This window comes from Lycium ferocissimum, chromosome 6, assembly GCF_029784015.1.
Source record: "Lycium ferocissimum isolate CSIRO_LF1 chromosome 6, AGI_CSIRO_Lferr_CH_V1, whole genome shotgun sequence".
NCBI classification, from domain to species: Eukaryota; Viridiplantae; Streptophyta; class Magnoliopsida; order Solanales; family Solanaceae; genus Lycium; species Lycium ferocissimum.
The window spans coordinates 14,722,398-14,750,175 of NC_081347.1; the positions used below are offsets into that span (position 1 = coordinate 14,722,398).

The 27,778-nt window shown below is 37.6% G+C and overlaps 1 protein-coding gene across 1 annotated transcript in view; it reads left to right on the forward strand.

Annotated features, from left to right (window-relative positions):
- The window catches only part of LOC132059394 (uncharacterized), a 42,116-nt gene extending 14,834 nt beyond the window's left edge, over positions 1-27,282 (forward strand). Inside the window, exons 5-26 of the mRNA XM_059452001.1 lie at positions 782-904; positions 3,925-4,180; positions 4,266-4,736; positions 4,808-4,993; positions 5,089-5,379; positions 6,242-6,889; positions 9,871-10,264; positions 10,442-10,584; positions 10,810-10,959; positions 13,332-13,541; positions 14,274-14,834; positions 14,916-14,975; positions 15,567-15,895; positions 16,005-16,428; positions 18,201-18,665; positions 20,507-20,623; positions 22,860-22,981; positions 23,064-23,772; positions 24,854-25,108; positions 25,339-25,521; positions 25,712-26,053; positions 26,209-27,282. Coding sequence (XP_059307984.1) covers positions 782-904; positions 3,925-4,180; positions 4,266-4,736; positions 4,808-4,993; positions 5,089-5,379; positions 6,242-6,889; positions 9,871-10,264; positions 10,442-10,584; positions 10,810-10,959; positions 13,332-13,541; positions 14,274-14,834; positions 14,916-14,975; positions 15,567-15,895; positions 16,005-16,428; positions 18,201-18,665; positions 20,507-20,623; positions 22,860-22,981; positions 23,064-23,772; positions 24,854-25,108; positions 25,339-25,521; positions 25,712-26,053; positions 26,209-26,958 — 7,189 coding nt within the window. The 3' untranslated portion in view covers positions 26,959-27,282. The remainder of the gene's footprint in view (positions 1-781; positions 905-3,924; positions 4,181-4,265; positions 4,737-4,807; positions 4,994-5,088; positions 5,380-6,241; positions 6,890-9,870; positions 10,265-10,441; positions 10,585-10,809; positions 10,960-13,331; positions 13,542-14,273; positions 14,835-14,915; positions 14,976-15,566; positions 15,896-16,004; positions 16,429-18,200; positions 18,666-20,506; positions 20,624-22,859; positions 22,982-23,063; positions 23,773-24,853; positions 25,109-25,338; positions 25,522-25,711; positions 26,054-26,208) is intronic.
- The last annotated feature ends 496 nt before the right edge of the window (positions 27,283-27,778 follow it).

Genomic DNA, 27,778 nt, shown 5'->3' on the forward strand with positions numbered 1-27,778 from the left:
CTATTTTTAGTACTCTACTTTCTTTTTATTGTTTTATTTTTTGATAAATATTTTTTCATTTGCCCACGGGCCGGCCCAGCCCAGCCTTGCTCAAGCCTCACGGGCCAGTGTACTTACTTGGGCCGGACTAAAAAGCCTTGTTCTTAAATGGGCTCCAAAAATCTCGACCCAACCCTATGGGTTGGGATGGGCCCAACGGGTCAAGCCCATATTGACGACTCTACATTCAACGTATTACTTTACCTAACGTTTCTTTATGATATGTAAGCCACAAGAAAGGTAATAGTGAGAAGGACATGTTACTGGCTAAGGCACCAAGACCAAAGGTGCCGACCCATATTGAGGACTCTACTGATTTATATTCAACGTGTTGCTTTACCTAACTTTTCTTTATGATATGTAAGCCGCAAGAAAGGTAATAGTGAGAAGGACATTTTACTGGCTAAGGCACCAAGACCAATAGGTGCCGAAAATATTAACTTTAGCACACTTCCTTGGACCAGCTGTACAGGAGGGACGGAGACTGAATAAAACTAATAAATTAAAAGAAAAAACTTAGCTATATTACCTCAAAACTCCACAAAGTATTAAGAAACAATAATTATACTGCTTGGTGGCTCAGATTCGTCCCACAAGATTATTGGATAAACGAAACTGGATGTAAATTGGTTTTCGGTTTACAGTCATTTCATCTCTAAAACATGAGTTCTGGATTTGTCACCGAAGGACTTTTAGAGACATGGCATAGAATAACATCGTATGTTTGTCTATTTATGGACAGGTCTTTAGAAATGCTTGCTCATGTCAATTTGGCTGAAGAAGGCGTCTTGAGGATGCTCCTTGTTGTTGTTTATCTGATGTCCTCCAAAGTTGGTAATGATAATGAGGTCTCTGCTGCATCAAGGTATGCAGTCTTCTAGGTGTGTTATTTTATAATTTTATGTGCTAAAATTCTTCTCCTTGTTTTGTTGCTGTTTTTTTATGGTTACTTAATTCTGTCATCTTTTCACTCCTACGTGTTGCTTCATTTGGTCTGTTTATCTTGTTATTTTGCTGTCGTTAGTTTCCTTTCTATGCAGTATTTGGCCATGTCTTTTATACTGCTTTGAACTTCTTGTCCTTGTGCCGAGGGTCTACTGGAAACAACCTCTCTACCTCCTAAGGTAGGGGTAAGGTTGCATACACTCTACCCTCCCCAGACCCTTTTGTGGGATTTCACTGGGTATGTTGTTGTATTTTCCTTTCTATCTTGCTTTGTCTACACTCCTTTTGAGCCAAGGGTCTATCGGAAACAGCCTCTTTACCCCAAAAAGGTAGGGGTAAGGTTTGTACATCCTACCCTCCCCAAACCCCACTTATGGGATTACACCGGGTATGTTGTTGCTGTTGTACTTAATTCTGTCCATTATGAATTCGACAATTATCCTTTCTTTTCAGCTTTGCTAGATTGGTTCTCTGCCCGTGTTGTCAATGTAGAAAAGCGTCAAAGTTCGCTTGGCCTTTACGCGAATGTGAAATTAAGTCATGCGCTTTATGAGAAATGGTCAAATGAAAAAATTTTAAACGTAAAAATAACAACACAACAACAATTTAACAATTAGAAAATCCTACGATAAAAGAAAAGCATGAGGTTTTGTCTATCAAAATTAAGAACAGACCTTTTATACATTCTCAAAAAATAGCGGACATTTTAAATTTCTAACTCAGCCCAACTTGCATGGGTTGAGAAATACTAATAGTAGTAGTAGTAGTTTTATTTCTCATTCATATGTAAAGATGCGAATATTAAGTTTCTAACTCGTTTTCTTTTGCTAATTTCTGATGTCCTACTCCGAGTCATTACTCAGTAATGCATTCATCTAAACATATTCTTAAAAATTAATATGTTTCTTTGCTTCAAGAAAAAGCCCATGCGCCTCTGGTGCCAACACTAAGAGGCCACATTCATCCTTGAGATTGTACCTATTGAAGGTATCCTTTCAATGGGTAGCAAAACATCTTTTCCTTTGTTAGTACCATCTCCAATCATGATGGAGATGCTCAATGGGAGGTGGGATTTATTATGGGCACGGTGAAAAACTTAGCTACAGTTTTGGAATTGCAGTATTTCTTGCTGCTTGCTGGAGCTGCTTTTCTGTTGCTTGTCTTCTCTTTGTTGTTGATGAATCCAACATTACGATTTACGTAATCAAGCTTCTTATTTTCCTTGTAAATTCTTGTTCTTTCATCGTCCTCCTTTACATTTGGAAACTTTTATCAATGCTACGTTTTTTATAGATGTGGTGTCCGGGCTAGCTTGCTCGCACCTCGACTAATTCCACGGGGTACCGTGCAGTGTTATCAAAAGTGAAAAGCGCAAAAAAGCTCTATGGTCAGCTGGGGCTTTAAGCGCAAAGCGCAAATAAAGCAGGGGCTTTATTGAAAAAAGGCGCAATGGCGCAAAAATACAAATATACATATGTTTAGTCCAAGACTAATAATAATACGCATGAATAACAAATATATGGACAAAGAAATAACATTACGATAAAGTGAAATATCAATTATCTAGTGTCATCTCTTCAAAAGAGGCTCATTGGCAAGGAAAAGTATGTCTTAGAGCCTTGATGATGACACTGAAGCGCACATAAAGCGAGGCGAAGCACTCAACATGTTTTGAGCCTCGCTTCAGGGCTTAAGCGCGACTGGTACCGTGTACCTCCCATCAGCACAGGTACCGGGTGACTCTATCCACCAAGGCTTGGACAGATGGGAAGAAATTACCTTGTGTTTTGGCCTCTGCTAGGAATTGCCTACTTCATTGACCACTAGACCACACCCTTAGGTGCTATCCATTTGCTATGTTTCTTTGCATGATCAACCAAAAATTCTTTTAAATGTTAAACAACTTCAAATCCTTCTAATCTTACATTCCCTAAAGCTAGCTTACATATTTCAGACTTGAATACATTAATACTTTGGATTGTGTTGGAAATGCATATTTGGATCTTGTTATAAATTCCCTGGCTATTTTGCTAGTTTATTCGGGTGCTATTAAAGGCCATCACAGTGATGCTAAGCGAGGGATTACCGCTTCATGGGTGAAACCATGGACTTCAAACAATTACGCACAAAGTGATCCAACAAAGAAACAATTCTTTGAATTTTAACTGTGAGAGTTGGATGAATATTGGCATTTTTATGTTTGCCGCATTTTAATTTTTCACAAATTGTGTGTTTCAATTCGAAGAAGCATGCACTTCACTTCTCGCTTTTCGCTTCAAGTCCCGCGGACCTAGCCGTTACACTTTTCGCTTTTAAAACACCGGGTACTTATATATGTACTTTTTGATTTTTGAAATTTATTGATTAATTGACGTTTACATCCATTAGGAATCCCACAGTTAGCAAGTGACATACTATTGAATTGTAGCATATCATTCTAGGATTCCTTATAAGAAAAAACATATCATTCTAGGATTGCAGGAACCATTTCATCTATATATTTAATTTGTTCTATTAATAAGGGGGGAAAAAACTAAAGGTCTACAACATGCCCCCCTCACGTGCATCCTTGATTTCCTTGGGCCAAGTATGCGGAAATAATTTTGTTGATTGTTGCCTTGTGACTTGAAGCCAATACGTCTGCCTGCTCTGGTATCAAGTTAAATTGTGTGAATGGATCATGCTGAACTAGCTTAAGATATTACAGAGGGAATACTGTTCAACAGTCGCTTCATAATTTCTGAAGATGGTTTTCTCATTAATTTTTATAAAGCTATAAAGCTTGGTTGAACAATACTGTGGTCTTACCAAGATGATATTCTTAGCTATGTGTTTAGTTTATAATGTTTGAGTAAGATAAGTCATTGCTATTGTTATGACGTCTTCTTTATTGTCTGAATTCACTTAGGTTCTCTTTCTTATGCTTAGATCTTGATACAGGCTTCTTGCTTTAGGAACTAGCTTTGCCACCAAGATGATACGAGAATATGGTTTACTGCAGCATAAGAAAGATGGAATGGAGTCCTGGAAAGCTGGAGGTGTGCAAAATTCTTTTCTTTCTTCAGAGTTGATAGATAGTAGACCTGACGGGACGGAAGATCTGGAAAGGCTTCAGAAGATGGCTCACTTTCTGGAGATCATAAGGAATCTGCAGTGGCGACTCACATACAAATGCAAAAGGCTAGGCCAAGAATTGGTATTTTAGTCTGGTCCTCCAAAGTTCATTATTATCAGTTGCTTGATGTTGATACATATTACATCTCCTTTATCTCATGTTCTAGGTGGATCATGGTGAAGCTTTAGGTGAGACAGATTTGTCACAGGACGAGTCCAGGATTCTCGATCTTCCTGCTGATATCTTATCTTTGGAGGCTTCAAACCAAAAACGACTGGCTCCTGCTTCTGAGATGGAGAGAAATAATGGCGAAGACCTTGCTTTGATGTCTGTGGATGGATTTGATTGCAAGGACATATCTTCTTTGGACACTTTTAAAGAACCATCTTTAATATCTGAAGAAAAAAGAGTCTTTTCTATAGAAAATCCAAAGGATATGATTGCACGGTGGGAGATGGATAACCTGGATGTCAAAACAGTTGTCAAAGACGCTATACTTGCTGGTCGTCTTCCTTTGGCCGTTCTTAAGCTGCATCTTCATCGTTCAAGAGATTTGATGTCGGATCAGGAAAATCAAGATACATTCAATGAAGTTCGTGAAGTTGGAAGAGCTATTGCTTATGACTTGTTCCTGAAGGTAGGTCTTTTCCGATTATTCATGTAGACAAATATTGTATGTGTAATGAGTCAGCTATTGTTCATGATCAGGGTGAGACTGGACTTGCTGTAGCAACACTTCAAAGGCTGGGGGAAGATATTGAAACCAGCCTTAAACAGTTAGTTTTCGGTACTGTCCGGAGATCTCTACGTATGCAAATTGTTGAAGTCATGAAAGGACTTGCGTATCTTGGACCACATGAGTGGCAAATTTTGGAGAGGATCTCACTTATTGAGGTAGGTGGAATTATTGTTACTAAAGTTCCTCTAACTGGCTCTATGAGTCTAGATCGGAGTTGAATTTCGAGCTGACGGTTTGTTTTTGCACAAAGAGAATTTATCCTTGCAGCAGTTTCTGGAGTACCTTCTCTAGCCGACACAAAGAGTTCAAGGGAGAATCAAATGGAAATGCAGCAGAAGAAATAAAACTGCACTTATTGGCTCCATTGGGTAGAGACCTAGTTATTGCCTGCGGTGAACTTGATGGAGTTGTGCTGGGTTCATGGATGAATGTGAACGAACAACCAGTTGCTCCCGAAGCTGACGATGATGGTAATCATTCTAGTTACTGGAGTGCTGCTGCAGTGTGGTTTGATGTCTGGGATCAGAGAGTTGTTGATTGTGTAAGTAACTTTTCTCTAATGCTTGCCAGAAATTTCCTCCTTATCAGAAGGGGTGTCAGTTGGGTGGCAACCAGTAAAAATGGGTTGAGTCATCCGTCCCGCCAAAGTTTGCTTAGGTAAAGATGAGTTCGGTCAACTTGGGCAAAAAGTTGGTCATAAGTAGGGATGGCGGGGGGGGGTGGGGGGTGCGGGTGCATGGTGCGGTGGGTTTAAGAGTTTAAGACTATGCGGGATGGGTTAAAAAATTTACCCACTTTCGTGCATTCTCATCTCTGATTTAAGAAGACTGAAGTTCTCAACTATCACTCTCTACTCTGATTTTCATGAAAAATTTACCTTTCAATGATTTTTTAAGATTTTCAAAAAAGTATATGTATATGATATTTTATACTCGGAATCCGTTTTCCGATGAAACAATTTGATTTTCAGTTCCAAGAATATTTTTGGAATTTTTGTAAACCAAACAGATTTCTTTCTGATATATTGCCACATAAAGGTCTAGAAACTGCAATCATTACAGTTAATGCTTCAATACATTAACAAGCACTGTAATTTGAAATTATTTGACTTTTCCTATTAAAAAATAGTAATTAGTTATGCTAAATGCCTCTTGACAGTCACTCAAGAATTTTACATCATCATGTGCCACTCCTCTTTCTCAGCTCCCTCCATAATGGCTTGGAAAATGAAGCTTGAATTATTATGCAATCAAATTGGAAAAGCATTTATTTTGATAATTTCTTTGATATTGTTGATTGTTTCATATCCTTTTTTATTTCATTATTCCATCTTAGTTTTGGTGATTTTTTTGTTCTGTAAAATCTGTGTTGCTGGCAATAACCGTAATCTTATTTGCCGACAGATAGTGCTGGATCAACCTTTCCTTATGGGGGTCAATGTTTTGTGGGAGTCACAACTTGATTACCACATTCGCCATAGTGACTGGTTGGATGTATCAAGACTTTTAGAGGTAATCCCGTCATATGCGTTAACCAGTGGAAGCCTCAGTGTCAGTTTGGATGGTATACGCTCTTCATCAGTTGACGAAGATCTTCAGAAACCTCAAGAGTCTGGCAGTTGCATATATTCTCTTGAAGAGGTGGATGCTGTTTGCATGAATGTGCCGAGTGTCCAAATATTCAGGTTTTCTGCGGACAGCATGTGCTCCATGTGGTTGCTAATGCTTATGGAGCGGGAACTTGCTAAGAAATTTATTTTTCTGAAGGATTACTGGGGAGCTACTGCAGATATTGTGTCTCTTCTTTCCCAGTCAGGTTTTATCCGTGATGTGCATAAATCTTTACCGACGGATGAGCCGGCTGAGAGCTGGTCAGACTCTGTACTAGCTATTAGTGATGCCAGAGCTCATCCAGATTCCATCCAAGCATTTCATAAGGTTATCGTTCACCACTGTTCACAGCACAACTTGCTGAATTTCCTGGATCTTTACCTTGACCACCACAAATTGGCTTTAGATCATGAATCAATTTCCTGGATGCAGGATGCAGCAGTGAGTAAACTCGACTTATCATTATGTGAATATTTTGTTTTGGCTTACGTATCCTGTATGGTTTTTCTTTATGTGAGAACCTTAGAATTCCAATCTTATTATTGATTGTTACTTGCCACAATGGAGACCCATGTTCATATGGTTTCCACTTTTGAAAAGCTGATGTGTCAAACTCTGACTGTTGGAACCGTGCAATAGGTGATAGACGCTTCTATATTTGTATAATTTTATGATAATTGTTGTTTGTAGTAGTTAGGTCTAGTGCAAGTTTAGTTGGAATAAGGTGGCTTGAGCACATTATCTATAGGTAATATTAATCAAGGCTTTCCTTTATTCATGATTGTCAAAAGACTTTATTTTCATCAAGTTACAGCAATTAACTTCCTCTCTCATTAATCTGATTAATTTGGGACGTAGTAAGATGTCTGCTTGCCCTTTATATAAATTCTCACACTTTACTTTCAAAATGTCCATCAAAAAACCTTTCAAAATGTCCATCAAAAAACCTGTAAATAAAAATGCTTCATGCATGCTCTGTGAACATATTTGCCTGAGCAATGCTATAGATGCTACTGGGATAATTGTCTTCTTTGTGCAAGCAAAGCCAAGATGGTTCAGCATTTTTTTATTAATCTTGTTTTGAATTTTCATGATTATTTGGTCTGAAAATTGTTTTCTTGAAACTCGTTCTTTCAGGTACTTATCGTTGATATACTCCCTCCTCCTCATAATAAGTGGTGTTTTTAGCTTGGGCACACCCCTTAAGAAAATTACTTACTCGTAGCAAATAAGAAGTGTTTTTACTAATTTATACTTAATCAAATGCCTTTGTAAAATTTCCCACATCGGTTGTTTAAGGGATGGGTGGACTCCTTAGATGGCTTGGACAATCCTCCTCCCTTTAAGCTAGCTTTTGGGGTTGAGTTAGGCACAAGATCCATTTTCTTACCAATTATTGTTTCCCGATAGTGGGCCCCATATTAAAATTGCCCACGCATTAGATGTCCAGCCCTGGGCGTGAGGTGGGGTATTAAAATATCCCACATCAGTTGTTTAAGGGATGGGTGGACTCCTTATATGGCTTGGACAATCCTCCTCCCTTTAAGCTAGCTTTTGGGGTTGAGTTAGGCACAAGATCCATTTTCTTACCAATTATTGTTTCCCGATAGTGGGCCCTATATTAAAATTGCCCACGCATCAGATGTCCAGCCCTGGGCGTGAGGTGGGGTGTTAAAATATCCCACATCGGTTGTTTAAGGGATGGGTGGACTCCTTATATGGATTGGACAATCGTCCTCCCTTTAAGCTAGCTTTTGGGGTTGAGTTAGGCCCATGATCCATTTCTTTACAACCTTGAAAAAGAAGCAGCTCTTTAATGGTTTCTTGGTGAGGAAAACTCCAATTTATTTAAAAAAGGGTAAAATTGGAACAAAAAAATCAATGCCTTCTTGATTTTGTGAAACACCACTTATTTTGAAACAAAATGAAAAGATAAAAACACCACTTATTATGAAATGGAGGGAGTACTACCTTGTTAATAGCAAGTGAACTTGCTTCTTTCAATTTAAGATCATAGTCCGTATGCACATTTTACATGTGGTTTTTTCAGTATGATATTTCACTTTAGTTTGTTTTTTTCTGCAAAACTGAATCTATCAGTGCCATTTACAACTAGACATTTAGCCTCAAAAATAGCGCACATCACTTTGCGATACGTTTTTATCCAATTTGAGCCACTCAAGAAATAGACGGTCTGCAACTTATCCAGTCCATAACATGGTCGACTTATTCGTGCTGCTTTATGTATTCTATAAAGTAACCAAAGAAAATGGAAATTTGTTAGCTTGGCTGGAAAATGTCTTGTAGAGTGATGAACTTTAAGTTGTCATTTTTGTAATCAAGCTTGTAAAGCCTGTCCATGTGGTGTAAGAGTAAGGGGTAACATTTCTGTCGCTCCTTTTTCTAGTGGTGAATTTTTTCACAATCTTTTTGTAGATCCATTTGTTTTCATGCTTCTGACATAGTTGGTAAAGGCACTGGGGCCATCTCCGTGCGGCTCACTTCTCTGAGCCAAAACACCATTACATGTTGGAGATTGACAATGAAGGGAATTGTTCTATCCCAATCAATAGGCTCTAATGCAGCAGCCACAGTAGGGAAATTTCCAAGGGCACACCGTGAATTACTCCAGTAAGGCACTCCTGTAGGGGTTTATGCATCAGCATGTGTCAAATGACAAGACTTTCTCTTTTATTTTGGTACTTCGGGAAACTGGGAGTTTTGAAAGACATTTGGGCCTTCAACTTCCCAGCAATCCGGACGGCCTTAGATTCTTCTTTTGAAGATTTCATTTTCATTTCATTGGAGCCCTCATTTTTGTTTATTTTTCTTTTGACTTGTTTGTGGAAAAGGGAAAATCTGCACTTGGTTGGTTAGCCCTTTCTCTTTTCCTTCTGATTTTGGTTGACATATAAGTCAGATTTATCACGCACAGTATATCTTAAAAACATTTTGTACTTCTCCAGCTCTCACAATAACTCGGTTCGCTACTCCTAGGTGGTTTATTTTAGGGAAGCTATATGCTGTTATAACCTCCCTGGACCGTTGTTGCAATCTTTCAGGGTGCACCTCATCAGAGAACTTCACTATTTTCCACTACGTGGAATATAAATGAAAATACTAGTGGGACTCAAACAAAACAATAGTTCTCAAGTTCATTTGACTAGTGGACGTCTAGTTACATTTTTCAGAACTTGCCTTTGCACCTTATTCCATTGAGGTCTTTTATGCCCTTTCATTCTAAGAAGCCTTTGATTATGCTTTGTCCTTAATTGCTGATTTCCTGTAAAAAGATTCTTTGTTTTATACAGCTATATATTTCCATCTCTCTTTAACTGAAGATGTTACTTTTGAACTATCTTTTTGTCCGTTTTGACGGCCCAATTCACTAACCTTCTTGTTTTTATCTATATTATCATCAGGGAGATAACCAATGGGCCAAGTGGTTGCTCTTGCAAAGGGTCAAGGGGAAAGAGTATGAAGCGTCATTCTCTAATGCCCGTGCTGTTGTATCACATAATTTAGTTGCCGGTGACAGTTTCAGCACCATGGAGATAGACGATGTAATACATACTGTTGATGACATAGCGGAAGGAGCAGGAGAAATGGCAGCTTTGGCCACATTGATGTATGCTCCAATTCCAATTCAAGATTGCTTGAGCAGTGGTAGCGTGAACAGGCTCAATAGTTCTGTACAGTGTACATTGGAGAATCTCAGGCCATTCCTCCAACGCTTTCCTACTTTGGGTCGTACACTAACTGCAGCATGTTTTGGACAAGATCCAACTTGCAGCAGTATAAGTCCTAAACCGAAATGTGAGTTGCTACTTTTTAATTTCTCTAGGTTTGTGCCCCTAAATTTGCTTGCCACCTGGAAGGACCTCAAGAAGTTTTCTAGTGATGGCAGTTTAAGTGTTTATCACATGGGCCTAACCACAGTTGCACTTTTATCTGATTAAGACCTTTTTCTTATTAACCATGTGTCTTCTGCAGTTTTTGGTTATTCTGATTTATTAGACTATTTGAATTGGCGCGAGAGTGTGTTCTGCTCTTCAGCACATGATACTTCACTCTCACAGATGCTTCCTTGCGGGTTCCCTAAGGCAGTCCGGAGATTAATTCAGCTTTATGTGCAGGTTGCCTATGAAACTTAAGTTCGTTGTTTAACTTAATCACGTGCTCTTATAAAAAGGTTTCATGGGATGGAAAGCAAAGTAGGTTCTTCCAAGTTCCAACTACTATATACTATGGAGACAATAATCTATCTTTGGTAGTTTCTAAGTTAACTATAACCAACTCTAACTATCAAATTTATTAACTTGCCTGTTTCATGCTTGGTTGTAATATCTCTGTTATGGTAGGGCCCACTTGGTTGGCAATCAATTGCAGATTTGCCAGTGGATGATCCCTCTCTGCTGAGGGACATTGTTCCTTCTGACATCAGTCCCTTGTCCTGGGAAGTTGCCATCCAGAAACACATTGAGGAGGAGCTGTATGATTCTTCATTAAAGGTGAGTAATGCTTCTATGATCATTGACTTATGTCAACTTTTTGAGATACTGTCTTTTCCTGGCCCGTTTCCTTATCTAATATTGTACTTGTTCAAAACATAATTAAGTAAATAAAAATGTGTGCTCTTTAACAACTTAAGCTTTTAGATCAGATGTTTACACGCTTCAATGTGGTTTCAGAGCAGATAGAGGTCCTGAGTTCGAGTCTCACCGCACATTGAAATAACAAGAATATTGTGTAGACCTTATCAAAAAAAGAAAAAAAGAATATTGTGTAGAATCAATTAGGGAGATACTCCCTCGGTCCCATAATATGTGTCACCTTAGCCAAAAAAATTTGTCCCATAACAAGTGTCATCTTAGGAAATCAAGACATAAATTGGCTAGTTTTTTCCAACTCTACCCTTAGACAAAAACTGACAATTTAAAGTAACATCTAAATGATGATTGGAAAAGCCACATAATGTCAAAAGGATAACTACTTGTGCATGCTCTAATCAAGAGGAAAAAGTAATTTAGTTTTATTATATAGGGGTAATTTAGTAAACTTCACATTGTATTATTGGTATCTTACTATGCGTGTTTTTGGCTAAGGTGACACTTATTATGGGAAGGAGGGAGTATTGTTTATTTGTACTACGTAGTCTTGATTTTTTAATTAGTTTAGAATAGGTGTATGTACCATTTGAACATCCAATAGCTTAGGAGAATCATTATGAAATGCGCTTCTCGTTCTTTCTCCTGTGTGTTTTCTTTTGTCACAGTTAGTATGCTTAGTATGCATATTTATTTTTCGTAAATTACATGTATATTATTTGTTTTCCCTCATCTGGGCCTTTCTTCACTGAAGCCGCACTTTAATTCAGATTTGTGCTTAAAGCTCCAACAAAAACTTGGCGCTTTTTGAGTCTTTTCATCTTTGGTGACACTTTATAATGTTTAGTTTGGTAGTTTATTTAATGATGACGAGTTCAATGTTAAAATGCTGACCAACTTTAGCACATTCATAGGACAAATGTCACATGCAACACAAAAAATAGTCGTCATACTATCTTTTCCGAATCTGGTAGAGGAGAAGGGTAGAGGGGCGGGCCCATTATCCACTGTGTTTAGAATCGTGCACCATTGGCCCTCGGTGTTTTCTCGGTTCTATAAAACAATAGCTGTCATACTATTCCTAATAGACATGGCAATGATATGTATGACCCAGATTCTTGCTAATGTATGTTTGGATTGTTAATTCATTCACCAGACACAACACAGGTCCAATTAAGAAGATAAACATAACAATTATGCTGTACACGTTTATTAGGCATTATTATTGTTGATCAATTAAGTCATGCAAAGAGGAACAGAACAAAAAGTTTGAACTTCTCCTTGACTGACGTTTTTATAGTCTTTGGAAATGCATGTCAATATACTCTGTCATCTTTGAACAATTTTAGTCGTCCAGATGTCCAGCATTATAATTGTTTTGACGAGATCTTGTGCCTGGCTTTGAACTTATTTGTTCCTCCACGTATCCAGAAGTGGCATATGTGCCCCATATCATGGATCATAGACCCCTTTTTCCGGAAAAGCAAAGTGAGATTTCCAAAGGGAAAACATGGATTCTTCATCTAATTATTATATGTGGATGCTCTTTGCTAGAAGCAAAAGTAGAGCGTGCATAAGAAAATGAAGAAGAAAGATATATTTAGAGAAAAGTTCAATCTTTCATCTACTAAATCATGCATAGTAATTCTCATTGCATAGGAGACATAATATTTTGTGGTAAGGGCAAACTGAAAAGATTCAGTATCTTCTGTTTTCTCTTTTCATGTGATGTCAAACTCAAAAATAGGTTTATCATGAACCCTCAGGGGTTGGCCTGGTGGCAATTGACTTGAGCCTTGGGGTGCTCCCTTTCAAGGTCTCAAGTTCGAAACTCGCTGGGTGCAAACAATTTCTGAGGGCCATCGGACTGGGGAAACCCTGAATTACCCGTGGTGCACTTGCGGGAAACTCCTTGCCGAGGGCCTGTGCACCCCCGGGATTAGTCGGGGCTCAAAGAGACTCGGACACCCGGTGCTTAATCAAAAAAAAAAAAAAGGTTTATCATGCGATGTGTTTTTGATTCTGTATTTTATTCTCCATGGGGCAAGCGGGCAAACATTTGAAGAATCTGCAAAGAACTAAACATTTGAAGAATCTGCAAAGAACTAACGTTTATTGCTCTTGTATTTTGATTTCATTGGTTGGAAATATCTTTGATGGAATTTGAAAGTTCGTTAAGGTGCTCACAATTTGCTTTTCATGTAGTCCGGTTCCTTTTCTAATTTTAAACTGTGTTCATGTTATCATCCCTTATCCAAGTCGCTTTCTCGCTTTAGGAATCTAGAGTTGGAATTGAGCACCATTTACATCGTGGACGTGCATTGGCAGCTTTTAATCAGCTGCTGTCAAATAGAGTTCAAAAGTTGAAGTCAGAAAGTTCTCGTAGGCAGCATGGGACTCCAGTGCAAGGACAAACTAACATCCAGTCAGACGTGCAGATGCTTCTTTCACCTATTACACAGAGTGAACAGTTGTTTCTTTCATCTGTAAGGATCACTTTCTTTTAATCAATTACCAAACTGGCATTCATCTTTTTCTATTTTTCAGCCGTGTCAACCCTATATACTTCTTTTGTCCTTTCATAGTCATATGTTAGTATGTGAGCAAAATCTCTCTTTTAACTACAGTTCTTGAAGTGTCGTTTTGCTCTTTCAGCATTATCTTATGGAGCCCATTGTGTAATCTAAAGAATTTTGTAGAAATCTCGTGTGAATGACTTCAAGATACTTTACCTACTGCACCTCTGTGACAGTATATTAGTGAAAGTACCTGATATTAATAGTTCGTAGTTGTTTCATTTGAATCAAATTACTCTCAAATAGTTCTGCTTTCATATCTTCTGTCGTAGGTCTTACTTTTCTTCGAGCTTCTTGTAAAGTATTTTATTTATGCTTCAAGGTAGTTAAAAAGGACCAAGAACTTACTTTATAAGAGCTATCCTAAGATGAATGTACTTTCAAAGAATAGAAATATATAGAAGAGGTACCTTCTCTAGATGATGCTCTTTGGTTGGAGTGCACGTGAAGACCACTCTTTATTTGCTGGACTATGACTTGCTGAAATAAAAGAGTCCTATGATCAAATAGTCCTTTATGTGTGATAGACTTCTATAAAACAAGCTGAAGTGCACATGCAAGAACCCTCAGAGCTTCACATTCTGATGATAGCATATTTTGATATATATATTCCTCTTAAGCATTTGTTGGTTTCATATTTAGGTCGTGCCCCTTGCTATTGTGCATTTCGCTGATTCAGTGTTGGTGGCGTCTTGTGCTTTTCTATTGGAGTTGTGTGGTTTATCTCCTGTTACACTCCAAATTGATGTTGCTGCTTTGAGAAGAATAGATTCCTTTAATAAATCTGGCCATTGTTCCAATCACCTTCAACAACTTTCTCCCAGGGGTTCTTCATTTCGTTCAAATACTTGTGACAAGAATATTACCGAATCTCTAGCACGAGGATTGGCAGATGATTATTGCCAGAATGATTGGTTCAATCAAGCTAATCAAAAAAGTGATCAGTTAACAACCTCTGACAGACAGCCATCTCGAGCTCTCATGCTTGTCCTGCAACATTTGGAAGCATCAAGTCTTCCGTCATCAGCTGATGGAGTGACGTGTGGCTCTTGGTTGTTAACTGGTAATGGTGATGGGGTTGAACTGAGGTCTCAGCAAAAAGCTGCAAGCGAGCACTGGAATTTGGTGATGACATTTTGTCAGGCGCATCAACTTTCTGTGAGCACTAGATATCTTGCTTTATTAGCAAGAGACAATGACTGGGTATGAGCTTATAAAACATCATTGTTGAACTTGTTTGTTTTCTCGCTATGGACTATTTATGTGTGTTTCTTTTTTTGCCAGGTTGGTTTTCTCTCAGAAGCTCAAATTGGAGGCTACACCTTGGAGACAGTGATGGAAGTAGTAAGCTTCATATCTATTCTCACTGTTACTTTTCCCACGTCGGTGGAGGAAATTGGGCTATTGTCTCCTTATATGTTTGTGGGCAATCTTCACCTCTTAAGCTAGCACAAGGTGAGGATTGCTCAAGACCATATAAGAATACCACTACCCAATCACGCTCACCGCACCATCCTCACCTCTTGAACTGGCTTTTGGGGTTGAGTTAGAGCTAAAGTCCATTTTTTATCATCGTATCAAGGACAGACCCATTTCAATTATGGTAATTGAAATGGGTTTATCCGATGTTGGACCCCTATGTTATACTGTGCACGCTTCAGATGTCTGGTCTTGGGCATGTTAGCGTCTCATATTGATTCTGGAAATGGGTAATTGGTCTTCTTATACGGTCTTGGGTGATCCTCACCTCAAGAGCTAGCTTTTGGGTTGAGTGAGGCCCAAGGTCCATTTCTTAGCTGTGACTACATGTATTGTTCCCTTGATAAATCGTTACTGCTACAAATATCTCATTTTAGTTTTATTTTAGAAAGAGGAGAAGACCTTTTGTTGCTAACTCATAATTTTGTCTCACTTGATTTATCTGCTACATGTCAGGCATTAAAGGAGTTTGGTGATGCGCGTCTGAAAACCCACATACTAACAGTTCTGAAGAGTATACAATCAAGGAAGAAATTTAGCTCTTCTTCAAGTTCAGATACAGGAGAAAAGAAGAATGGGACATCATTTCCGAATGAAAATGTGTATGCACCGGCCGAACTATTTGGAATTATCGCTGAATGTGAGAGCCAAGCAAGGCCTGGAGAAGCTCTTCTCCTGCAAGCAAAGAATTTATGCTGGTCACTTTTGGCTGCAATCGCTTCCTGTTTTCCAGATGTCTCTTCGTTGTCCTGCCTGACAGTTTGGCTAGAAATAACTGCAGCAAGGTTGCCATCGTAACTTCTGTTTCTTTTCCATTAATTAATAAAATTCTACCTTCTTCCATATACGCTCAACACTTTCCTAAATTTTATTTCCCATTGACATCCTTTACAGGGAAACATCAGCCATCAAAGTTAATAATGCTGCTTCCCAGATTGCAAACAATGTCGCGGCTGCTGTGGAAGCCACAAATTCCCTACCTGCATCTGCCAAAGCACCTACAGTTCATTATAATCGCAAAAACCCAAAGCGTAGGCGGCTCATGGAGCCTGAGTCAGTGCATTCCTTAGTTTTCACAATGCCTGATGTACGGAAGGCAGATGGAAATGTGAGAATCCAAGACATGACTGCTGGAGAGGAATGTGAAAAGCAAGTTGATCAAGACGACAAAGTTTCAAATGACTCCGATGAAGTGGCTGGTTCTTTGTCTAGAATGGTTGCTGTGCTTTGTGAACAACATTTATTCCTTCCTTTGCTCAGGGCTTTTGAAATGTTTCTTCCTTCATGTTCGCTCTTACCTTTCATCCGAGCTCTTCAGGTATGTTGAACCATTGATGTTTACCTTTTTGAAATTAAGGGGCATTAGTCTAGAAACTTCTCACTGCTGAAAAATCTCTTAGCCTCAGACTGAATGGTGTTAAACGTTTCATCGTTTCTTGCGGTCTTTCATTGTTGTTTGCCATATTGAAAGCACAATATTGGCAGTTGTAGTGGTGCCATTTGAGAATATAATAATTAAGTAAATAAAAGTGTGCTCTCTCTAGCAACTTAAAACTTTTAGATGAGATTGTCACACACTTTAACATGGTACAGAGAAGGTAGAGGTCCTGGGTTCGAGTTTCACCGCCACCCTTTATCAAAAAGAATTTCCATGTGCTTGGCCAAGAAAAAGAATCAGGCCCGCACGTGAGAGGGCGTGTTAAGAATATAGTATTAAGTGTTCTCTCTCTAATAACTTAATTTTTTAGATGAGATGATCACACACTTTAACAGTGCCAAATAGAACGTTGAGATTCACAGCTTTCCAAATTGGCGCCTAGCTGATCGTCTCATGACATAATTGATTCTCTACATTAATGATATTTTAGTAGTCCCCTCGTGGTTTTTCACTTTCCAAGGTGCAACTTTTACTTGCCCCGTTATGACAAAGTTCTTGGGAAAGAGTCTCAAGTTAGTTCTTAGAATTGCTACTTTCCAGCTACTACTCGCGAATAATAATGTTTCCAATGTATATGCAGGATCCTTTTAACTGTTTAGACAAAATATGTAACTATTACTTATAAGCTAATGACTTATATATTCAGTAGCAATTTTCTTTGGGGTTGGCGGTTGGGGTGACTTGTTATGTAGTAATTATCAAGTCACGTTATACTTTTTCCTTGCTTGTACGCCTGTAACAGAGGTTGTCGTGTTAGTCAAATTATCCCTGGTTTCTGTAGATATGGTTACTCAACTCTCTGTCTTCTCTTAGTTCCCCATTGTTCGTGCAATTTTGAGATATAAAACTGTGAAGTGAGATTCTCTCCCAGTCTTCATTTCTTTTTTCTTCACGACTTATATTGCTTACTTGAAAGTGGATACTGGTATCCTTATTTTCTTTCCATGCTGATCTGCTAATTGCAATGGACTTGGAAAGGAGAGATAAATTTAGGGGGACTTGGCATGAGTAGTTCATTGGATAGCGACTCATGTGTTTTATATGTAGCCTTAACTACCGAAAAAAGACTAACTACCAGAAATAGGACATACTAAACCCAAAGAACCTCTTCGTCTCCTTGGCCAGTAACTCGCAATGAGTATTACCCTTTTGTTTCCTTAAAATGCAACAAGACAAATCTGCTCTGACTGACCTGACTAGCTGTTAAGTCTTCTTTTTTTTTTTTTTTTTTTTTTTTTCAATTTCTACCTTTTTATTGTACGAGAAAGCTGCACGCTATGGTTGTCAAGTAGAGTATCAAGGGTTTACTTTCTTAGTTTTATATAAAAGATTTCCTTTATTGTTTAAAGTTATTATCTCTTGTAACTCCAGACTTTAGAAAGAAGAACAAAACTAAATGTTGGGACACAATATCATTGGCGTCTGGCAGACACTGAAATAATTAATACTAAATCAGAACGGAAGGGTTGTTGCTTCCTTGCGTGTGACACAATCTCGCTGGTCTCTGGCAGAATACTACATCAGAACAAAATGATGTTGTTCCTAGTGTGTGTAACGTCTAACTAAGTCGTTTCGTTTTATAAGACATATGTCCTGAATATAACAACAGTTGTCTCATTCCATATACCCCAAATTTTGCTGTTCATGTCCAGGCATTTTCTCAAATGCGCCTCTCTGAAGCATCAGCTCATCTGGGATCCTTTTCTGCTAGAATTAAGGAAGAACCTCATGTATACACACAAGCTGGAAAAGAAGGGAAAATTGGAAGTTTATGGATAAGTTATACTGCTGTGAAAGCTGCTGATGCGATGCTTTCAAGATGTCCTTCACCTTATGAAAGAAGGTGCTTATTACACCTCCTCGCTGCCACTAATTTTAGTGATGGAGGTTCTGCTGCAACATGTTATCAACGGCTCTACTGGAAAGTAAATTTGGCAGAACCTTCTCTTCGCAAAAATGATGGCCTACATCTTGGAAACGAGCCACTAGATGATGCTTCGCTTTTAACAACATTAGAGGAACATGGACACTGGGAACAGGCACGCAATTGGGCTAAGCATTTAGAGGCCAGTGGTGGGTCTTGGAAATCTGCAACGCACCATGTTACTGAAACACAGGTATTCCTCTTACTATTTAGGACTCTCCTTTTGTCAGTTTTTAATTCAAACATTGTTCTTCTAGAGCTGTTGCTTTCTGTGAGTTAGGATTTTCGTTGTGGCTGTGCTTCCTCTTTTAAGATGCATTCAATTTACATTCGCAGTACAAAAATAGCTAGGCATTTTTTCGAAAATTTTTATTCTGTTTCTTTCCAGATCAACAATCCCTTGTAGTATTGTTCACCGTATAACAATCCTGTTTACCTAATAAAAATTTCTGTATTGTAATCCCTGCATAATTAGTCCACGTTCGAAACTACCCCTTTGTGTCCTGTAGCATAGGAAGTTCGTCTTCCCTTCTCTTTCCTTTTCCCTGTCTTCTTCTGAAGGGGATATTTGGGGTGTGTGTGGTTGGTTTGGCTACATAAGAGATAAGTCACCTCACAGTTTGTGCCGTCCATTAATGGACAGAGGAATTCATTTCAAGTGTTTTCGCTATTGAGTCAGTGAAGATGTAAAAGTTCTGATGCGCAATAGTCTTATATTGTGTCATTTATAAAATAAAATGTCTTAAATAGTATCAGAAGCAGATTTTTCCATGGTACTAAAGTGATTCAAGATGAAAGGAGCTATTTCATGCAAAGAAAGGGTATAGCCAATCCCTATGCTTGCTTCTCTTGACTGGGGGCAGGAATATAGTTGCCTACTGATTTGATTTCTCGACTGACTGATGAAAGAAGAAACGTATGCATTCCCATGGGTGGAATTTTAGAAAAAATTAACCTAGTAAAATGTGTTGTAACAAGTATTCGGTGCTTTTAATAGTGGGGAAAATAAAGGAAGAGCGAGACAAATAGTCACGGGAATCAGTCTAAGACTGCATGGCATTTACAGAAGTGGGGCATCTCCGCATTAGCCATTTCTTTGTTAATTTAAGCAACACAATTATCGTTTGTAGATATCAAAAATTTCCTGTACCTATTGGGGTAAAACATCAAACTCTATGTTCCAAAGCCTTAGTTGGATTAGAAAGTCAAATGAGACTTTCGTTAAAGATATTCATAATGACATTAACATACGGAAGAACTGCCAAAAGAAAAGGATGACTTCATGAAAACTTAAAACAACTTGTATCAAATATCTGTTTGATCATAGGTCAGTATGCTTTCCAAAATCAAATTAAGTCAATGTCTTTGGTGTCGAGGATGAAAAGGACTATCTTGACTGTGAAGATCACTTATTTCTTTTAATAATGAACGATGATTAAGCGCCTAATGTTAAATGCAACATTTTCTGTACCACATTCAGAAATTGGAAGTTACAAACTTAAAATTGCTACTGAACAACCACGTGGATACAGTTGTAATACTAAATGCTGGATCGACCATTTAAAACAGGAAAAAAAAGTTGTAGAGCAATAATCAGTCAAATTCTTAGAGAAGTATACTGGACCTGTGTATCAGATCATACATGTTCCAGAATGCTTGTGCCCATGGTTCTTAATCTCCCTGGCTTTCAGTGTTTTTCTTAAGATCTTTTAACTATAATCTATCTTGAGATACCATTGATCTCGATCTGGACAGTGTCATGTATATGTCCTATCTTGTTGGTGTAATTGTTTGTCCCTTTGGCTTTACCGCAAAAAATTGTTTGTCCCTTTGGTGTTTCTTCTTTTGTGTGATTTCTGTTATATAATGCATTTATCATATCTTGCAATCTGCTGTGTTGTTATCTAAAGATCTGTCCATCCTTTACTTTTTGCATAGCTTTTTCATTGTAGTTGACTCATGACTGCAAATTATTTATCAATCTGATCCTCTTGCTCTCTCCTCCTCTCCCTGTGTTTTTGTTCATGCATGAAGGCTGAGTCCATGGTTACAGAGTGGAAGGAGTTTCTTTGGGATGTTCCGGAAGAAAGGGCTGCTTTATGGGGTCACTGCCAGACTCTCTTTCTTAGATATTCTTTTCCACCGTTGCAGGTACTTTAGTTACATTGTTAGACACATGTGACATCAGCCTACTCTGCTTTTTATTTTACTAGTATAGTATCCCGCGCGATGCGTGGAAAGTGTTAGAGTAAATAGTCATATTAAATTATTAGTCTGACTTTGAGCATATTAGATCATATTATTTTAAATAAAATTTGAACAATCATCTTATTTTTCAATGTCATATACTCAATAGCAAAAATCTTTATTAAATCAAAGAAAACAAATCATATAATCGTCAGGATAACTTTTTTCTTGTTTTTCTTTATTACATTATCGATGTATTTTGTAATTACATTACTAAATATGACTTTTATTAGCTTGTCAGTTGGCTTAATATCCTTATCCACTACTCTCATTTCAATATAACATAGGTATATAATTTGCTTACTCTTGACTTTTTTTTTATACTTTTATTATATTAATGTTCAATTATATGAGTTATTTAATTTAACTACTCTATCTTTCAATTTAAATTCAAATCAAAATTCAATCAGTTTTAACCTTTTAAATCAAATCCATTTTGAATTAAAGTGGATGAATTGCATTATGAATAAATTTATTCTTTATTTGGTAATTATGAAATCCAATTATTCCTCTTAAACTAAGTCATTGAAGTAGTAATGAAACTCCAAAAAATTAATTAAGACTATATCTTTTTCTTTCAATTTAAATTCAAATTAAAGTTCAGATATTTTATCTTCAATTAATATGTTTCAGAAAATTCAAATATATTGTTTTTGTTTTTATTTTTATGAGAGAGCCAAAATTCCAGCGCTACATCTTCTATAACTCCAAGCCAATCCACCACAACTATTAAAGTTATAATACTCTATCTTTTAATTCATATTCTAACTAATAAATCAAGTATTTGTCATGTCAAAACGAAATTCTACACTCATAATCACATAAAAGAGTGTTTTCTCTTATCTACATTGTAGAATCAATTAAGTTTACAAAAAAATAAAATAAGAATAAAAAAAAGATTAAAGTATTACACAAAATAATATTACCTGCTTGAGTTGGAGATTTCTATAATCCTGCAGATAAATTCTTCATTTTGGCTGCCATTAGAACTTTAGAAGTGATTTGAGACTCCTGGAGAAGTCCATCGAGCAAGTTGTTTCCTATGAGATCTTATGGTCAGTGTATTAAAATATGTAAACATTGCTGCACAAATCTATATCTATATATCTACAAAAGCAAGAACTTTTGCTTTGTCATTTAGTCAAGTGAAAATTAACTAAGAAGCCAAGAGAGATTTGACCTTTGTAAGCAAGAAAGCTCCTTCATTTGTAAATAGAAAATGCCAAGCCAAGCCAAGGATCGGACAACAACAATGGTCATTCCTGGGCAAACAGAATAATAAAACCATATATTGTTATTGCGATCTTTGTTTCATTTTAATTTTTGTGTATTGGACAAAATGATGTTGCACTTGACAATGAAGCTCTCTTTGCGTTTTGGCCGTGGACAACTGAACGTTACCTGCAATTGTCGCAGAATTTCATTTGTTCATTGGCAACTTTTGAAGCCATGGCATTATTTTTTGCGTGTGTGTTTCTTTCTTCTCAAAAAATTTAAATAAACAGAAGCAGTTTATTAGGAAGAAGTTAAGCATTTTTGTGTGTTAGTGTTAGTGTGTGCAGAAAAATCGGGTAGTTAATGTGGATATTAGGGATTGTGGGGTTTGGGGCGTGGGGAGTTAGTGAGCATATTAGGGATTTTTTCACTTTTTTCATTTTTTTCCCTCTATTTTGTATTTTATCTTTGTCTTTTTTTTTACAAAAAATATAAATAAATACAATGATAAAATATCCTTATCCACATTCCACGTCATTCTTTCTTGGAGCATTTCTTTAGTGAACCACCTTCTATTCCATTTACCCCCTCTCTTCATTCTTTCCTTTCCTAAGTAGAATTACAATAAAATGAATTACAAATTTTTAGAACTTCCACTTGATCGGGCAGTTTTTGTTTTTTAAATTCTATTTTGAATTAAACTGCTAACTTCTCAATTCAATTTTTTTAAATTCAAATTCAAAACAATAACTAATAAGTAACTAATTATTAACTAATTAATTAATTGTTGTCCTAAAACTATCCTCTTTTTAATAATATATAGATTTTCAAATATGTAAATTTAGTCTGTCTGGATGCTTTTTCAACTGATGATTGCTGTTGTGAGTTATTTCCTTATCCGGGTGCGGTGAACCTTTATCTGTAGGCGGGATTATTTTTCCTCAAGCATGCAGAGGCACCAGAAAAAGATCTCCCGGCCAGAGAAATTCATGAACTATTGTTGCTTTCTCTACAGTGGTTGAGTGGAATGTTTACTCAATGCAGTCCGTAAGTGTTTTACTGAGCTTCCCTATTTGAATGTTATTCACTTGTAATACCTCTTGATATGACTCTTGGATAAATGTAACAGAGTTTGTCCCTTGCATCTTTTGAGAGAAATTGAAACTAGAGCATGGCTACTGGCTGTTGAATCAGAGACTCAAGTAAAAAGCGAGGGAGAGTTTACCCTTTCTAGTCGTGAACCTGCAAGTGGCAAGGGGCCTAACATAATTGACCGAACTGCAAGCATTATTACTAAAATGGATAGCCACATTAATTCAGTGAGAATCAAGTCTGGAGACAGGAATGAAACAGGGGAAAGTAACATGTCAGATTCTAGCTCTTCAGGTACCATTTTGGGCAGTGCAAAAGTTAAAAGGAGAGCCAAAGGCTTTGTACCCTCAAGAAAGTCTTTAGCTGATCCAGTGGACAGAAGTAATGAGCCTGAAACTGGCTCCACTAATTTTAATATGAAGGAGGATTCACAGCTACCTGATGAAAACCTTAAAATAGAAGCAACATTCTCAAAGTGGGAGGAAAGAGTTGGACCTGCAGAGCTAGAACGGGCTGTCCTTTCACTTCTGGAATTTGGACAAATTGCGGCTTCCCGACAGCTTCAACATAAGTTGTCTCCAGGTTGCATACCGTCTGAATTCACACTTGTGGATGCTGCCCTAAAGCTTGCAGCAATTGCCACCCCAAATGACAAAGTATCGATATTGGTGCTCGATGGTGAACTTCGTTCTGTTATGCAGTCATACCAGCTTTTCCCCAATCAACACGTGATTGATCCTCTCCAGGTAGTCATTTGATGTTATCTCCTTTTTTTTTCTTTTGGTCCAGGTCTTTTAGGTTGACACAAAAATATATTTGACCGTCCTTGATGTCCCTCTTTCCCGAATCGTTTCTGCATTGACCATTCAGACTACTGTACATCACTTCAGCATTTAGTTTCTTGCTTTGGTTTTCTGACAAATTGCTCTGAGGCTCCAGAGTTGGAAGTGCATTTATTTCAACACGAAAACTGGAAGACTCAGGGATGGGAGTGTAAGGAGGTGGGTGGAAGGAGAAAAGGGGAAAAAGGGATATAGGAAGATCATTTGCTTATCTCAGCTTTACCTCTTTTTAATAAAGGGTGTTTGGCTAAGCTTATAAACTGGTCAAAGTGGCTTGTAAGCACCTTTTGGCTTATCTATGCGTTTGGTATACATTCAAAGTGCTTATAAATCAAAATCAGTCAAAAGCCATAATTTGATCAACCCTTATGGATTTTCAGCTTATAAGCACTTTTAGTTTGACCGAGATTTTTAATATTTTATCCTTAAAAAAACTATGATTTTCAGCTTATAAGCACTTTTAGTTTGATCGAGATTTTTAATATTTTATCCTTAAAAAAAAAATGTAATTATCAAAATACCTTTTCCAAAACAAAACCTGTAACCTCCTCTCTGTTCTATATCCATCATCATCCTTTTCCTTACAAAGATACTTTTAAATTTATAATATTTCTTAAAAAATATTAAGGATAGTTTAGTCATTTTACCAACAGAAGAGCTTACAACACTTGTTTACCAAACACGTCAAGTGCTTATGATCAATTTCAGCATTGTAATCCAAACAGGTAATTGCTTATTCTTAAAATTAATTTCAGCAACACGTAATTCTTATCAGCTAACCCAAACGGGCTCTTAGTAATGTTTAATTTGACATTCTTTCACTGGTGCTCCACCAACATAAAAATGGGCTAGACTTGGCTTATGTTGCTATTTATGATCAGATTTCTACTGACACTTTAATTTAGCTTTCATTTGAAATTTCACTTGTCCTTGATTCTTTGCAAGACAAGAATGAAAAGAAGATTAATATCTTGTTTCACTTCAGGTACTGGAAAGTTTTGAATTACTCCTAACTGAAGGTAGGGGACGCAGCCTTTGCAGGAGAATAATATCAGTTGTGAAGGCAGCAAATGTGTTGGGTCTTCCATTTTCAGAAGCATTTGAAAAGCATCCTATTGAACTCTTACAATTGCTTTCTCTAAAAGCGCAAGACTCTTTTGAAGAAGCAAAGCTCTTAGTTCAATCGCATTATATGCCTGCAGCTAGTATTGCTCAAATTCTTGCTGAATCATTTTTGAAGGTACATTTTCTTTTGTACTTGATTCCTCCGGGAGCATGTGGACAGACTCAAAATTGAAATGCCTGAATATTGTGGCGGCATCAAATTTGAGCGGTTGTAGAAATTGCTAAGTTACATTAGGCCTTGTCCAGTACCAAAGCAGGAAGTAACAGAGCTGTCGTCTATATGGAAAGTATGAAGTTCAGTTTGTCTATGTTGTTCTCTTATTTACAAATGTTATCTCATTACAGGGTTTGCTAGCAGCACACCGTGGAGGTTACATGGAATCTCAAAAAGAGGAGGGACCTGCTCCTTTATTGTGGAGATTTTCTGATTTCTTGAAGTGGGCTGAGCTTTGCCCCTCTGAACCAGAAGTTGGCCATGCTTTACTGCGTTTAGTTGCCACTTATCAAGGAATACCACATGCCTGTGAAGTAAGTGTATCCCCGTTTAGATGATTTCCCATTTGTCAGCATCTTAAAAGCCCTGTTCTGTAAACCATGGCCTAAGTTAGTGTTTGCATGTTCAACATAAAGTTTGTAATGTGGAAGCTATTTGCTTTCGGTTTTTTAGTACTACAGCCTAATTGAAGTCACGTTCTCTCTTGCAAAAATTATTCTTCAGGTTGAGCTTCTCATTTTGTCCCACCATTTCTACAAGTCCTCGGCATGCCTCGATGGAGTTGATGTTCTTGTAGATCTTGCATTCAAAAAGGTGGAGGCTTATGTATCTGAGGGTGATTTTCCATGTTTAGCTCGCTTGGTAACCGGAGTGGGGAACTACCATGCACTTAGTTTCATTCTTGGTATCCTTATTGAAAATGGTCAGCTCGATCTTCTTCTTCAGAAGTTTTCAGCTGCTGTCGATGACAATGATGGCACTGCCGAGGAAGTAAGAGGATTCAGAATGGCTCTTCTCACATTACTCAAGCAATTTAATCCCAATGATCACGATGCATTTGCCATGGTTGGTACTTGTGCAATTTCATGTCAAATAGAAGCTTTATCCTCCCCCTTAACACATTGTGGTTTCTTTCCCAAAAATTGTTTTCATTTCCTCAAAGCAGAAAAAAATGCAGCTTTTAGAGAGTAAATAACGTGCACCTCTTTATTTTCCCTTAGGTTTATAAGCATTTTGATATGAAACATGAGACTGCTTTGCTTCTGGAAGCACGAGCACAGCAATCATGTAAGGAGTGGTCCCTCCGTTCTGACAAGGACCAGACTGATGAGCTCCTGGCTTCCATGCGGTACTTCGTTGAAGCTGCTGAAGTTTACTCTTCAATTGATGCTGGAAACAAAACACGCCAAGGTTGTGCACAGGCATCACTTCTCTATCTTCAGATTCGGATGCCAGACTTACAATTTATCTATCTGTCTGAAACTAATGCACGGAGGGCACTGGTCGAACAATCCCGTTTCCAAGAAGCACTAATTGTTGCTGAAGCTTATGGCCTTAACCAGCCAGGTGAATGGGCTCTTGTACTTTGGAATCAAATGCTCAGACCAGATCTCGTTGAACAGTTTGTGGCTGAATTTGTTGCTGTGTTCCCCCTTCAACCCTCAATGCTTCTTGAACTTGCTAGATTTTATAGGGCTGAAGTGGCTGCAAGAGGGGATCAATCACAATTTTCTGTGTGGTTGACAGGGGGAGGGCTCCCTGCTGAATGGGCGAAATATCTTGGGAGATCATTCAGATGTTTGTTGAGAAGGACTAGGGACTTGAGGTTGCGTAACCAACTGGCTACCATAGCAACAGGGTTTACCGATGTGGTTGATGCGTGCAATAAAGCATTCGATAAAATCCCTGAAAGTGCCGGGCCTCTTGTCCTGAGGAAAGGTCATGGAGGAGGTTACCTTCCACTGATGTAATAAGAGAGACCTCTTACAGTCGGTGGCGCCAGAGACAGTTGTATATTATATTCAGTTTCGAATTTTTGCCCTCCAAATTTAGCTTTAGTAGAAAGCAGCCTGATTTCTTGAAGACACAACAGGTGATTAGGTCTGATGAGTTGATGATCTGCAAATTTTGGCATCATTTTATTTGTTCATTTGTGCAAATTCTTTCCAACTGAACTGAGGCCGGGTGAACTGACTGTAGTTTTGTTGTCTAAAAGAAATATACATTAGAGGACATGTAAAATGTTGTAAAAAATTCTTTTGTTGATAAGCAATTTAAGTGGTTGAAGTTCTTTATATATTGCTCTATTTTTGTGAGTTGTACTATATTTATGGTATGTGTGGTCATCCAATTCTGTCCTCAGCTTGCAAAGAGATCTTGCCAAAATCTTAGCATCTTGTTGTCTCTTTTTCATAATGAGACCCCTTAGTTTATTGTTTGTTTGATATGCAACGAAGTCTGTTTACCAAGTTCCTTGGAAGCCAAAAGTGCTTTTTTTATTTTTTTATTTATTAAAAAATGCTTATTTAGAAAGTTGAGGTATATTGTCAAGCTTTTAGAGAAAATAAGTGCTTCAAGTAGCAGTAAAAATTGTTTTTTCAGAAGTTAAAAAAAGATAATTTTTTCACAGAAATACTTTTTTCCAAAGGGTACTGCCGTAATATTAGCAAAAGTGATTTTCAAATGACTAGCCAAACACGAACTGGTATTCTCCAAAAATACTTTTTCAAAACAAAAGCATTTTTTAAAATAGGCAAATTTTAGAAGTTTGACAAAATTAAGCTATAAGGT